General features: G+C 41.2%; 1 protein-coding gene across 2 annotated transcripts in view; it reads right to left on the reverse strand.

Annotated features, from left to right (window-relative positions):
• Positions 1–12,870, reverse strand: part of ARNTL2 (aryl hydrocarbon receptor nuclear translocator like 2) — a 34,440-nt gene that overhangs the window by 11,728 nt on the left and 9,842 nt on the right. Inside the window, exons 6-11 of one of the 2 annotated variants that reach the window (XM_032221711.1) lie at positions 11,977–12,056; positions 9,719–9,811; positions 8,195–8,312; positions 6,766–6,909; positions 4,764–4,998; positions 1,720–1,826 (exon numbers count right to left, since the gene is read on the reverse strand). In XM_032221711.1, coding sequence (XP_032077602.1) covers positions 1,720–1,826; positions 4,764–4,998; positions 6,766–6,909; positions 8,195–8,312; positions 9,719–9,811; positions 11,977–12,056 — 777 coding nt within the window. The remainder of the gene's footprint in view (positions 1–1,719; positions 1,827–4,763; positions 4,999–6,765; positions 6,910–8,194; positions 8,313–9,718; positions 9,812–11,976; positions 12,057–12,870) is intronic. The other variant, XM_032221712.1, reaches the window with a different exon arrangement.

The following is a 12,870-nucleotide window of genomic DNA, read 5'->3' on the forward strand; positions in this document are numbered from 1 at the left end:
GCTTCTGCGCATGCACAGAAGCATCCAGGTGGGTGGGCGGAGCCTCCCGCTGCTGCTACTACCGGTTCGGCCAATCCGGGCCAAATGGGGAGCAACTCACCTCTGGATTTGCAATAAAATTTGGAACACGGCTGTAGGTTCCACTGAACACAGCCACAAAGTTTCCTCACAAACCGATCCATTGTAGAGACTTTGTCAAGCTGTCCACCTGGATTTGTTTAATTGCCTTCATTTCAGTGGAGGGATTCACATAAGTTCACCACCGGTTCGCAAATGTGAGTGCGTGCACACCTTCCGCGCAAGCTGTGCGGCCTTCCGTGCATGCGCTTTGCTGGCGCACGGGGCGTGCACGAATGCGTGCAGTGTCAAAAACGAGGCTACATAGGAAGTGTTGGAGCCGGGGAGAGTGGGCCGAACCAGGCCGAACCGGCTGAATATCACATCTGCTTCACTTGGCATATTTTTGCAACGTAATGAATTATGGCGGAGAAGAAATAGATTCTGTCAGGGGATCATCTCCTTACCACCAGCAACGGAGCCCAACATTTCCGTCGCTAAGACAGCTGTTCAGTGAGTGTCGCCCCACTTTACCACCTTTCTTGACTCAGTCGTTAAGTGAAACATTGCAGTCGATAAGTTAGTAGCCTGGCTGTCAAGTGAATCTGGTTTCCCCATGCACTTTGTTCATTAGAAGGTCGCAAAAGGGGGTCGCGTGCCAATCCTCTGAATTTTGATCAAGGGAATGCTACAATAGTTGTAAGTGTGAAACACAGTCCTAATTCACTTTTTACAGCGCCGTTGGAACTTCAAATGGCCACTAAATGAATGAGCCCAGGTGGCACTGTGGTTAGGGTGCAGTACTGCAGGCCACTTCAGCTGACTGTTATCTGCAGTTCAGCGGTTCAAATCTCACCGGCTCAAGGTTGACTCAGCCTTCCATCCTTCCGAAGTGGGTGAAATGAGGACCCGGATTGTTGTTGGGGGCAAAATGCTGACTCTGTAAACTGCTTAGAGAGGGCTGAAAGCCCTATGAAGTGGTATATAAGTCTAACTGCTACTGCTATTGCTATAAGTCAAGAACTAACTGTATCTCCTAAAACAACTGTAGAGTTTCTCTGAGTGTGTTAAGAACTATTAGGTGGAAGATAATTCTACCCAGAACTAAGCCATCCGTCGAAAACGTTTTATAAATCAACTTTACAAAACAATAAGACACTATTTATTATACCAGTACAGGTAATCCTTGACTTACAAGAGGCCCAACATTTCTGTCGTTGAGTGAGACATTCGTTCAGTGAGTTTTGACCTGCTTTACGACTTTTCTTGCCATAGTCTTTAAGTGAATCACTGCCATTGATAATAGTTAGTCACCCGGTTGTTAAGTGAATCTGGCTTTCCCGTTGACTTTGCTTCTCAGAAGGGTCGCAAAAGCGGATCATGTGATCCCGGGACACTGCAAGGGTCATAAGTATGAGTCAGTGGCCAATTATCCGAATTTTGATCAGGTGACCACGGGGATGTTGGGAAGATCGTAACTGTGAAAAGGGATAGTAAGTCCCTTTTTTTCCACTGCTGTTGTCGTAACTTTGAACGATGTAAATGAACTATTGTAAGTCAAGGACTGCCTGTATGTGTGAAAAGGTCAGTATCATCAGGGCAAAATATTGATTCAAGAGTTTTACGTTAAGAGTTAGGGAATAATTGTACATTACACTGTACCTGTTTTGTGTTTTTCAGTTAGATGATTGTGGTCATCCTGGTGGAAATATTCGTAACAAGAAGTTCCTAACAGTTCTTGGGGTAAATATCCCAAAATTGCTGTCGCTCTGTATTGGGAAATGCAAACGGAAGTATATAATCTACAAACTTCTGAAATGAACTTTCCACAATTCCGTAGTATGTACAAAACAGAAAACGCGTAAGAAAGAAAGGAGATCCGATCTGGTGAAAAACATTCCTTCCCCTGCACGCACGCACACACACACACACAAACACACACACACAAATTTGAAATTTTTATAACTTCATAGAGCCTTAGAACCTTATAAGAATAACTTTAGGAAGAAGAAAGAGGTAAGGAGAGGTGGGTGGAAGGGAGAGAAAGAGAAGGAGAGAAGGGTGGAAAGGAGAGAAATAGAAGGAGAGAGGGTAGGAAGGGGAAGAGAGAGGGTAGGAGTAGGGGAGAGGTAAGGGAAGAAGGAAGGGGAAGGAGAGGAGGGTGGAAGGGAGAGAAAGAGAAGGAGAGAAGGGTGGAAAGGAGAGAAATAGAAGGAGAGAGGGTAGGAAGGGGAAGAGAGAGGGTAGGAGTAGGGGAGAGGTAAGGGAAGAAGGAAGGGGAAGGAGAGGAGGGTGGAAGGGAGAGAAAGAGAAGGAGAGAAGGGTGGAAAGGAGTGAAATAGAAGGAGAGAGGGCAGGAAGGGGAAGAGAGAGGGTAGGAGTAGGGGAGAGGTAAGGGAAGAAGGAAGGGGAAGGAGAGGAGGGTGGAAGGGAGAGAAAGAGAAGGAGAGGAGGGTGGAAAGGAGAGAAATAGAAGGAGAGAGGGCAGGAAGGGGAAGAGAGAGGGTAGGAGTAGGGGAGAGGTAAGGGAAGAAGGAAGGGGAAGGAGAGGAGGGTGGAAGGGAGAGAAAGAGAAGGAGAGGAGGGTGGAAAGGAGAGAAATAGAAGGAGAGAGGGTAGGAAGGGGAAGAGAGGGGGTAGGAGTAGGGGAGAGGTAAGGGAAGAAGGAAGGGGAAGGAGAGGAGGAAGGAAGGAAATAGAGAAGGGAGGGAGGGAGGAAAGAAAGAGGAAATAAGGTGGTGTTACAACAGGCGCTAGGGATGGTAAACAATGCAATCCAAACTGTACCCTATAATCTTTTAAATGGAATAACAATAATATAAGATTGGCAAAGAAAAAGAATAACCATGTGAATGTTTGCCTAGAATTGTATGTAAGAGAATAAATGATAGTAAGAATATATAGCACAATATAGGTAAATAATATTTGGTCATAAGTAGCTAAGTATAAATAAATATAGAATAGTACATAAAAATGGATAACGAATAAGGAGATTATGAATGCAAGATAGAAATGTATAGAAGGGAAAACACTAACTGCAAAGAAACCGATTCGGAACTGCTGTATGATATATGACGGAACTTCTTGTTCCTATGTTGTTTTAAGTCATGTTTCTGTTTCGGTTGATGTGTTTATGTGTTTAAAATAAAAATTTATAAAAAATAAAATAATAAAAAAAGAATAACTTTAATTAACTAGGACCTTGCAGTTTTCATTAAACTTTACAAAACTTTTCATTATGGCTGTAACCGTGCTGCTTGCATCTTTAAAATTTATATTTGTTTCATTTGTTTCCTAGTATGGTTTAATTGCTTATTAGCATCCTATCACTATCACTAAGTGTTGTATCTTATGATTCTTGATGAATGCATTTTATTTTTTCTTTATGTACACTGAGAGCATAAGCACCAAAGACAAATTCCTTGTGTGTCCAATCACACTTGGCCAATAAAGAATTCTATTCTATTCCATTCCATTCTAATCTACATTCTATTTTTTCTTGTCCTATTATTTTCTATTTCCTATTCTATTCTATTCTATTCCTTTCCATTCCATTCTATTCTAATCTACATTCTATTTTTTATTGTCCTATTATTTTCTATTTCCTATTCTATTCTATTCCTTTCCATTCTATTCTAATCTACATTCTATTTTTTATTGTCCTATTATTTTCTATTTCCTATTCTATTCTATTCTATTCCATTCCATTCCATTCCATTCCAATCTACATTCTATTTTTTATTGTCCTATTATTTTCTATTTCCTATTCTATTCTATTCTATTCCTTTCCATTCCATTCTATTCTAATCTACATTCTATTTTTTATTGTCCTATTATTTTCTATTTCCTATTCTATTCTATTCTATTCCTTTCCATTCCATTCTATTCTAATCTACATTCTATTTTTTATTGTCCTATTATTTTCTATTTCCTATTCTATTCTATTCCTTTCCATTCTATTCTAATCTACATTCTATTTTTTATTGTCCTATTATTTTCTATTTCCTATTCTATTCTATTCCATTCTATTCCATTCCATTCCAATCTACATTCTATTTTTTATTGTCCTATTATTTTCTATTTCCTATTCTATTCTATTCTATTCCTTTCCATTCCATTCTATTCTAATCTACATTCTATTTTTTATTGTCCTATTATTTTCTATTTCCTATTCTATTCTATTCTATTCCTTTCCATTCCATTCTATTCTAATCTACATTCTATTTTTTCTTGTCCTATTATTTTCTATTTCCTATTCTATTCTATTCCATTCCAATCTACATTCTATTTTTTATTGTCCTATTATTTTCTATTTCCTATTCTATTCTATTCCTTTCCATTCCATTCCATTCTAATCTACATTCTATTTTTTATTGTCCTATTATTTTCTATTTCCTATTCTATTCTATTCCTTTCCATTCTATTCTAATCTACATTCTATTTTTTATTGTCCTATTATTTTCTATTTCCTATTCTATTCTATTCCATTCCATTCCATTCCATTCTAATCTACATTCCATTTTTTATTGTCCTATTATTTTCTATTTCCTATTCTATTCTATTCCATTCTGTTCCATTCCTTTCCATTCCATTCGACAAAAATTGAAAACACACGATACAGCATTGCTAAAGAATTGCTTTACATTGCCAGTATTTTACAAGGGGTGTTAACAGAAATTGTATTAACAAAAAAAAAAATGCTTTACCGTTGATCTACAAACACAAATTTCCCATCGACAGCAAAGCGGGTTACAAATTCCGTTGCCTTGACGTTAATCTCAAAGCTCTTTTGTGGAACGGTGTAAGGGTGTAATCGGCCGATGGCCACCAGGCAATTAAAATTGCCGCTCTCTTTTTCCGTATCTTCCTCAATTCCCACCTCATCCGTGGACCAGCTTTTCAGATAACCGGTGCAATGAATGGTACAGTACTTTTTATGATCTGTTAAGAGTCAAAACAGAAAAGATTTTTGTTTTGGTGTTTTTTCCTGAGAACTGAGGGCGGCAGGAAATTGACACAGGCGGCTACAACTTTTATCAGTAAGACTCAGTTTTCAAGCATTATTTGATGTATTTGATCTAAGGGAGTGCCTTTGAAATTTTACAAAACATCGGGGCGCATACATACGTAAGCATACATGAGCCGTGATGACGCAGTGGTAAGAAGGCAGAATTGCAGGCTAATTCTGCCCACGGCCACCAATTTGATCCTGACTGGTTCAAGGTTGACTCAGTCTTCTGTCCTTCCCGAGGTCAGTAAAATGAGGACCCAGATTGTTGGGGGCAAGAGGCTGACTCTGTAAACCACCTGGAGAGGGCTGTAAAACACTGTGAAGCGGTATATAAGTCTAAGTGCTAGTGCTACATTGGAAGGAAGGAAGGAAGGAAGGAAGGAGGGAGGGAGGGAGGGAGGGAGGGAGGAAAGGAAGGAAGGAAGGAAGGAAGGAAGGAAGGAAGGAAGGAAGGAAGGGCCATGGTGGTGCAGTAGTTAGAATGCAGTATTGCAGGCTGACTCTGCTCACTGTCAGCAGTTCGATCCTGACCGGCTCAAGGTTGACTCAGTCTTCTGTCCCTCTGAGGTCGGTAAAACAAGGAGTCGGATTGTTGCAGGGGGGGGGGGGAGGCTGACATGGTGACCTGCTTAGGCGGGTTCTGTAAAGCAGGGGTCTCCCACCAACAGTGCAACCTTCAACCCAGAGTGGTATTCAGCAGGTTCTGACCAGTTCTGGAGAACCAGTAGCGGAAATTTTGAGTAGTTCGGAGAACCGGTAAACACCACCTCTGATTGGCCCCGCCTCCATCTATTCTCTGCCTCCCGAGTCCCAGCTGATCGTGAGGGAATGGGGATTTCGCAGTAATCTTCCTCCAGAGTGGGGAGTGAAAGGAGATTATACAGTATCCTTCCCTCTGGAGTGTGGGGGTAATGGGGATTTCGCAGTATCCTTTCCCTGGAGTGAGGAAGGAATGGAGATTTTATAGTATCCCTCCCCTGGAGTGGGGAGGGAATGGGTATTTTACAGTATCCTTCCCCTGGAGTGGGGAGGGAATGGGGATTTTGCAGTATCCTTCCCCTGGAGTGGGGAGGGAAAGGGGATTTTCCAATATCCTTCCCCTGGAGCGGGGAGGGAAAGGGGATTTTGCAGTATCCTTCCCCTGGAGTGGGGAGGGAATGGGGATTTTGCAGTATCCTTCCCCTGGAGTGAGGAGGGAATGGAGATTTTGCAGTATCCTTCCCCTGGAGCGGGGAGGGAAAGGGGATTTTCAAGTATCCTTCCCCTGGAGCGGGGAGGGAATGGAGATTTTTCAGTATCCTTCCCCTGGAGTGGGGAGGGAAAGGGGATTTTGCAGTATCCTTCCCCTGGAGTGAGGAGGGAATGGAGATTTTGCAGTATCCTTCCCCTGGAGTGGGGAGGGAAAGGGGATTTTGCAGTATCCTTCCCCTGGAGTGAGGAGGGAATGGAGATTTTGCAGTATCCTTCCCCTGGAGCGGGGAGGGAAAGGGGATTTTACAGTATCCTTCCCCTGGAGTGGGGAGGGAATGGAGATTTTGCAATATCCTTCCCCTGCGATGCCCACAAAGCCACACCCACAGAACCAGTAGTAAAAAAAAATTGATTCCCACCACTGCTTCAACCGCATCGTAATTCGTTGGGATTACCAGTAAACAGGTCTAAAAGGGAACCGTTTTTAACTTTTATTTGAATAATACCTTTCTTTTTTGAGCCGGAGGAGAGTTCCTTCTCTTCCTTGACTGCGTTTTTGGTGTACTTGATGCGGCAGAAAAATGAACGCCGTGCCCCGGAATGCAGAGGGGAAGATCCCGCTCGAAAATCCACGTGAACTTGCAAACCAGCTTTTCAAGTCGCGTCGGAGCAGAACATACAAACATATGTCTGTAACAGAGCTATGAATATTGTGCAACCCTATGACCCAATCCAACTGTCCCAGGCCAACAAAAGACAAGTACAGGTTGTTCTTTTTTTTAATCAATCAATCAATAAAAAGAAAGAAAGAAAACCAGACCACAAACAGTTAACAGGAAGATTCGCTAGAAATTTGGCAGCCTTTGCAATAGTTCTCTGAAGTTAAATAGATTAGATCGATTGACGTAATGCAGTGTTTCTCAACCTTGGCTACTTGAAGATGTCTGGACTTCAACTCCCAGAATTCCCCAGCCAGCTGGCTGGGGAATTCTGGGAGTTGAAGTCCAGACATCTTCAAGTGGCCAAGGTTGAGAAACACTGACGTAGTGGAAGGGGCCTTGTTGATCATCTAGTCCAACTTGAAGGCTTGTGGACTTCAACACCCAGAATTCCTTGGCCATTGTGGCTGAGGAATTCTGGGAGTTGAAGTTCACAAGGCTTAAAAGTCGCCAAGTTTGGAGACCCATGATTTGGAACATAGGTTCCATGACAAAATCGCGGAGGACAAAATCGCGCTCGACGAAAGCGCGCATTTGACGTCATCACAGCGCGACGAAAACATCGCGCTGTGATCGAAAAATGTAAAAATAAAGCTAAAACCTTACCCTAACCCCCCCAAACCTAACCCTAAACCTAACCCTAAACCTAACCCTTAACCTAACCCTAAATCTAACCCTAAACCTAACCGTTAACGTAACGCTAAATCTAACGCTAACCCTTAACCTAACGCTAAACCTAACGCTAACGCTCTAAACCTAACCCTAACCCTTAACCTAACCCTAACCTTTATGTGAATCGGCTTGCTTTAATTTTAATTTTATTTCAATTTTTAATTTTTTTCGTCGCGCTGTGATGACGTCACATGCGCGCTTTCGTCGAGCGCGATTTTGTCCTCCGTGCTTTTGACGGGTCACGGGAACATACGTAGTATTCATTTCTGCGAGTGACGTGGTGGCCTAGAGGTGGCGCTTTCGCCTAACAATAGGAAGCTGTGAGTTTGAACCTCGGTAGAGGCAGAAATATTGTCAGGGCACACTATGACTATATCTGCTGGGGTCGTTGAAAGAAGGTAATGTTCATTTTCATACCCAAAAATATGCCCGATGTGCTTTATTTTCATTTCTATCCAGCAGTGTTCACACGTACGAGATTCGGCTGATTGGCCAGGAAAAATATCGCCCTGTCTTATGAAATGATTTTTAATTGCAGACTTACTTTTGGTATCGATCAATTTTTCCCTGGGTGAAGCATCTGAAGAGGAGAGCTGTTCTTTGACTTTGGCCACATCCTTCGGGTGAAGATAGTCGAAAAGGCTTTGCCCAGTTAGATGTGCCTGAAGGAGAACAACACGGTAAGATCACTGGCCCCGCCTCCGCCATCTTAGTCAACGCAGCAAATGCAACCGCTGGAGCCTAAGGTTTGAGTGATTAAATAATTTCATCACCATTATCCCCTTTTCAATTCAGTAGAAACATTTGGGTTTTTTTAGGCACTGTTTTAATAGTAGTAGTACTTTTTATTACGGTCACAGACAGTGGTGGGATTCAAATAATTTAACAACCAGTTCTCTGCAGACTAGCAGGGGGAGGTGGGCGGGGCCAGCCAGTGGTGCAATCAGCCAGTTCTCCGAACTGCGCCAAATCTTAACAACTGGTTTGCCCAAACTGGTCCAAACTGGCTGGATCTCACCTCTGGTCACAGACCAACATTGGTAGAGTAGGATGGAATGGAATGGAATAGAATATAGAAAACAAAATATAATATAGTATATAGTATACAGTATATAGAACAGAATAGAATGGAATGGAATGGAATAGAATAGAACAGAACAGAATAGAATAGAGAATGGAATGGAATACACAATGTAGAATATAGAAAACAGAATAGAATATAGTAAATAATAAATAGAGAATAGAATAGAATGGCATGGAATGAAATATACAATGTAGAATATAGAATATAGAATATAGAAAACAGAATAGAATATAGTAAATAGTAAATAGAGAATAGAATAGAATGGCATGGAATGGAATACACAATGTAGAATATAGAATATAGAAAACAGAATAGAATATAGTAAATAGTAAATAGAGAATAGAATAGAATGGCATGGAATGGAATACACAATGTAGAATATAGAATATAGAAAACAGAATAGAATATAGTAAATAGTAAATAGAGAATAGAATAGAATAGAATAGAATCGAATGGCATGAAATGGAATGAAATATACAATGTAGAATATAGAATATAGAAAACAGAATAGAATATAGAAAATAGAATACAGAAAATAGAATCGAATAGAATAAGGAAAGAATAGAATAAGAAATAGAACAGAATATAGAATATAGAATGGAACGGAACAGAATAGAATAGAATGCCAATTTAATAATTGGTGGTGACTGTCGGTGAGCCTGTCAGTCAAAGCCTGCCTAATTAAGCATAACAAAATTTAGCCATATTCAAACAGACAACATCGGACTGATCCGATCATTGCACATTTAAGAGAAGAGCAGTGTTTCCCGGATATTTTATCAGGTTTATGAGATGGGTCCTTATAGAAGGGCCTGTGTAGTGTAGTTTCACATTCCTCCCAAGGCCCCTTATAACAACCTCATTTCAATCAATGCCCATCAACTATTTCCATGCTGTCACCGAGCGGCCCATGAATCCGATGTGACGTTTTAAAGCAAATTTCCGGCTATCGACAGAAGGGGTTTTAAATACTGGGCTACCTACGGGCTCATAATTGAGTATCTTGGAAACGGATTCGGAAACAAACAGGATTTTCCCCCGGTCGCATCCAACCACGAATAGGAAACCATCGGCGACCTGCAAATTAAGGAGACAAATATAAAGCTGTAATGGATACAAGCAGGCAGTTGTGTAGCAAGAAGTCAGGTCAGGATAGATTAAAATGTTGGCATTATTTTCATTCGCATTTAGGCTGTGATGGCAAACCGATGGAACGCATGACACCAGTGGTGCACAGAGCCCTCTCGGTGGCCCCAGCTCAGCTCCGCGTGCGGGTCTCCCACTGGCCAGATGATTTTCGGGTCTCTGAGGCACATGTGGGGCACCGCAGGGTGATTTTTTGCTATTTCCAGAGGTTGGTCCCGCAGACTAGTTTTAAGCAGCCTGTGGCCCACAAACTTTTAGTTTGACATCCCTGTCTTCAAAGCAACAAAAGGCACAGGAGGTAGGCCTGGTCGTAGAAAGAGACTGGGCAACCCTATGTCTGAAATGATAAGAGAGTCCCCTGCACCAGCACGAGGTTGGACTAGAGGACCTCCGAGGCCCCTTCCAACTGCATTCTTCTATCATTCTTAACCCGTCCTAACTTTCATGCAATTCTCTTCATCCGCTCTAAGTCCGCCATTTTCATATGGTTGTCGTGAAGCATCTTAGAAATGCGGTTCCTCAACTTGGTCTAATTGTGAGTTTTAGAACGATGTCCTAGGATATTTATAGGGTTTATCCTCGCTTTAAAGTTCTATATTTTAAGCCTCGCCAGCTCTACGTGTGGTGCTGGGATGCGATGTGCGGTGACTGAAATAAATCCTTCGGGGCCCCCGATTCAAGGCAATCTTCTTAATTACTTGCTCACTAAATACAGCTCAAGATCTCAAATGCCAGCCAACTTCACTCAATGTTTTTTCCCCGTCTTCCTTCGTTACGGGGGATTTGAATTGCTCGGATTTTAATAGTGTGGATTTTTGCGGGGGGTGTTACTTCCTGTGACTTTCCAATGTTGTCCTCATGGAAGTTTATATCATAGGGATAATCAGTCTGATCACGTACGTGCTTTAAATAGCACAGATCACATCTGCCTGGTTTCCTTAACTTAATATTAAGTCCGATTGTTTTATTCCTTAAACAGTATTAAAAATGTGAAGTAAAACTAATCTCTGACAGTTTCGTTCTTTTATTTATTCCTTAAACGGGCACTCAAATTTTAACTCAAACTAAACAGTGACTTAGCCGAGAACATTTATTTACTTTCAATAGTGTTAAAATTTTAATTAAAGCTAATCTGTGACAATCTAGTTCATTTTATTCCTTAAATAGTGTTAACATTGTAATTAAAACTAATCTGCGACAGTCTAGCTCGTTTATTTATTCCTTAAAGAGTGTTCAAATTTTAAATAAAACGAATCTGTGATTTAGCTTACATCATTTATTTACCTTAAGTAGGGTTAAAGTTTTAATTAAAACTAATCTGTGACAGTCTAGCTCATTTATTTATTCCTTAAAGAGTGTTCAAATTTTGAATAAAACGAATCTGTGATTTAGTTTGGTGCATTTAATTATTCCTTCAATGGTATTAAAATTTTAATTAAAACTGATTTGTGACTTAGTCCAGCTCATTTATTTATTCCCTAAATAGTGTTAAATTTTTAAATAAAACTAATCTATGACTTAGTTTGGTGCATTTATTTATTCCTTCAATGGTGTTAAATTTTCAATTAAAACTGATTTGTGACTTAGTCTAGCTCATATATTTATTCCCTACATAGTGTTAAAATCTTAAATAAAACTAATCTGTAACTGAATCCAGGAAGGAGCTTACTAAATTCCATTCGACTTACATCTTCATTGGAACATTTTTAAAGGCCCAATTTGATGCAACGTCTATTTTAAGTCTTGTTTTAGAATAAGAGGAGTACAAATTAAGAAATTTCAAATGTGAAAACACCCAGACTGGAGTTTAAAAAGGCTTGTCCCAATTTTTTTTTTTTTAAAAAAAGGAAGAATTGGAATATTATCCTGACTGCAGCTGATGTGTTCTTTTAAGCTTGTTATACTTTTCATATTCAGAATATTTCCAGATGCAGAATGGAGGCGTCTCTAAAGCCACAGGAGTCTGTTCATACTTGAAAAGGGGACATTTGCACATCTGTTTATGAATGGTTTTGACACTGGGATCTTGACTATGCATGTATAAGATAGTTGCTGTTTGCAGAAATAGCCGGTCCTTCTCTCCACCTTTAATTTACCTTAAGGATGAGTTGTTGAAGTTCATCGTCCTGTAAAAATGAAGGCTTATACCTCACTTCTGAGTAAGAACTGGTGGAACCTGCAAAATAGTTGTGAAATAAATTTTAGGTTTAGAGGGAGGGAGGGAGGGAGGAAGGAAGAGAGGGATGAGAGGGAAGGAAGAGGGAGGGAGGAAGAGAGGGAGGAAGGGAGGGAAGGAGAGAGGCAGGCAGGCAGGGAGGAGAAGGAAGGAAGTAAGGAAGGAGGAGGTTGGGGCAGAGGGACGGAGGGAAGAAGGGAAGGAAAGAAGGAAGAGAAGGAGGGAGGGAAGGGAGGGAGGGAAGGAGAAAGGAAGACAGGCCGGCGAGGAGAAGGGAGGAAAGAAGGAAGGAGGAGAGAGGGACGGAGGGGTAGAGGGGCAGAGGGAGAGAAGGGGAGAGGCAGGCAGGCGAGGAGAAAGAAGGGAGGGAGGAAGGAAGGAAGAGGGAGGGACAGAAGGAGGGAGGAAAAGGAGGAAGATGAGGAGAAGGGAGGGAGGGAGGAAGGTAGGGCTCCTTAATTAGCTAAAAGAAATACACAACACAAGTACTTATTAGAACTCAGAAGTGGCATTCTAAATCACTTTTCTTGTAACAACCGCCAAATAAATTTAAACAAAGTTAAATCACTTTTATGGAAACCCATGTGAGATTTTTACAGCCATGTACACATGAAGCCAAGAACAAAACAGATGGGCAGGATGAAAGCTGCTGCCCTATTTCATTCATTAGTTAAGATGCCAGGAGTATTATGATTTAGTCACGCTCACTGCAAGGTGAGTTAAACATTGATCCAACCCAGTGGTGGGTTGGCAATATTTTTACTACTGGTTTAGGCACACCCCCGTGTGTGCTCGCTCATGCTAAAGGTGGGTT

This window comes from Thamnophis elegans, chromosome 7, assembly GCF_009769535.1.
Source record: "Thamnophis elegans isolate rThaEle1 chromosome 7, rThaEle1.pri, whole genome shotgun sequence".
NCBI classification, from domain to species: Eukaryota; Metazoa; Chordata; class Lepidosauria; order Squamata; family Colubridae; genus Thamnophis; species Thamnophis elegans.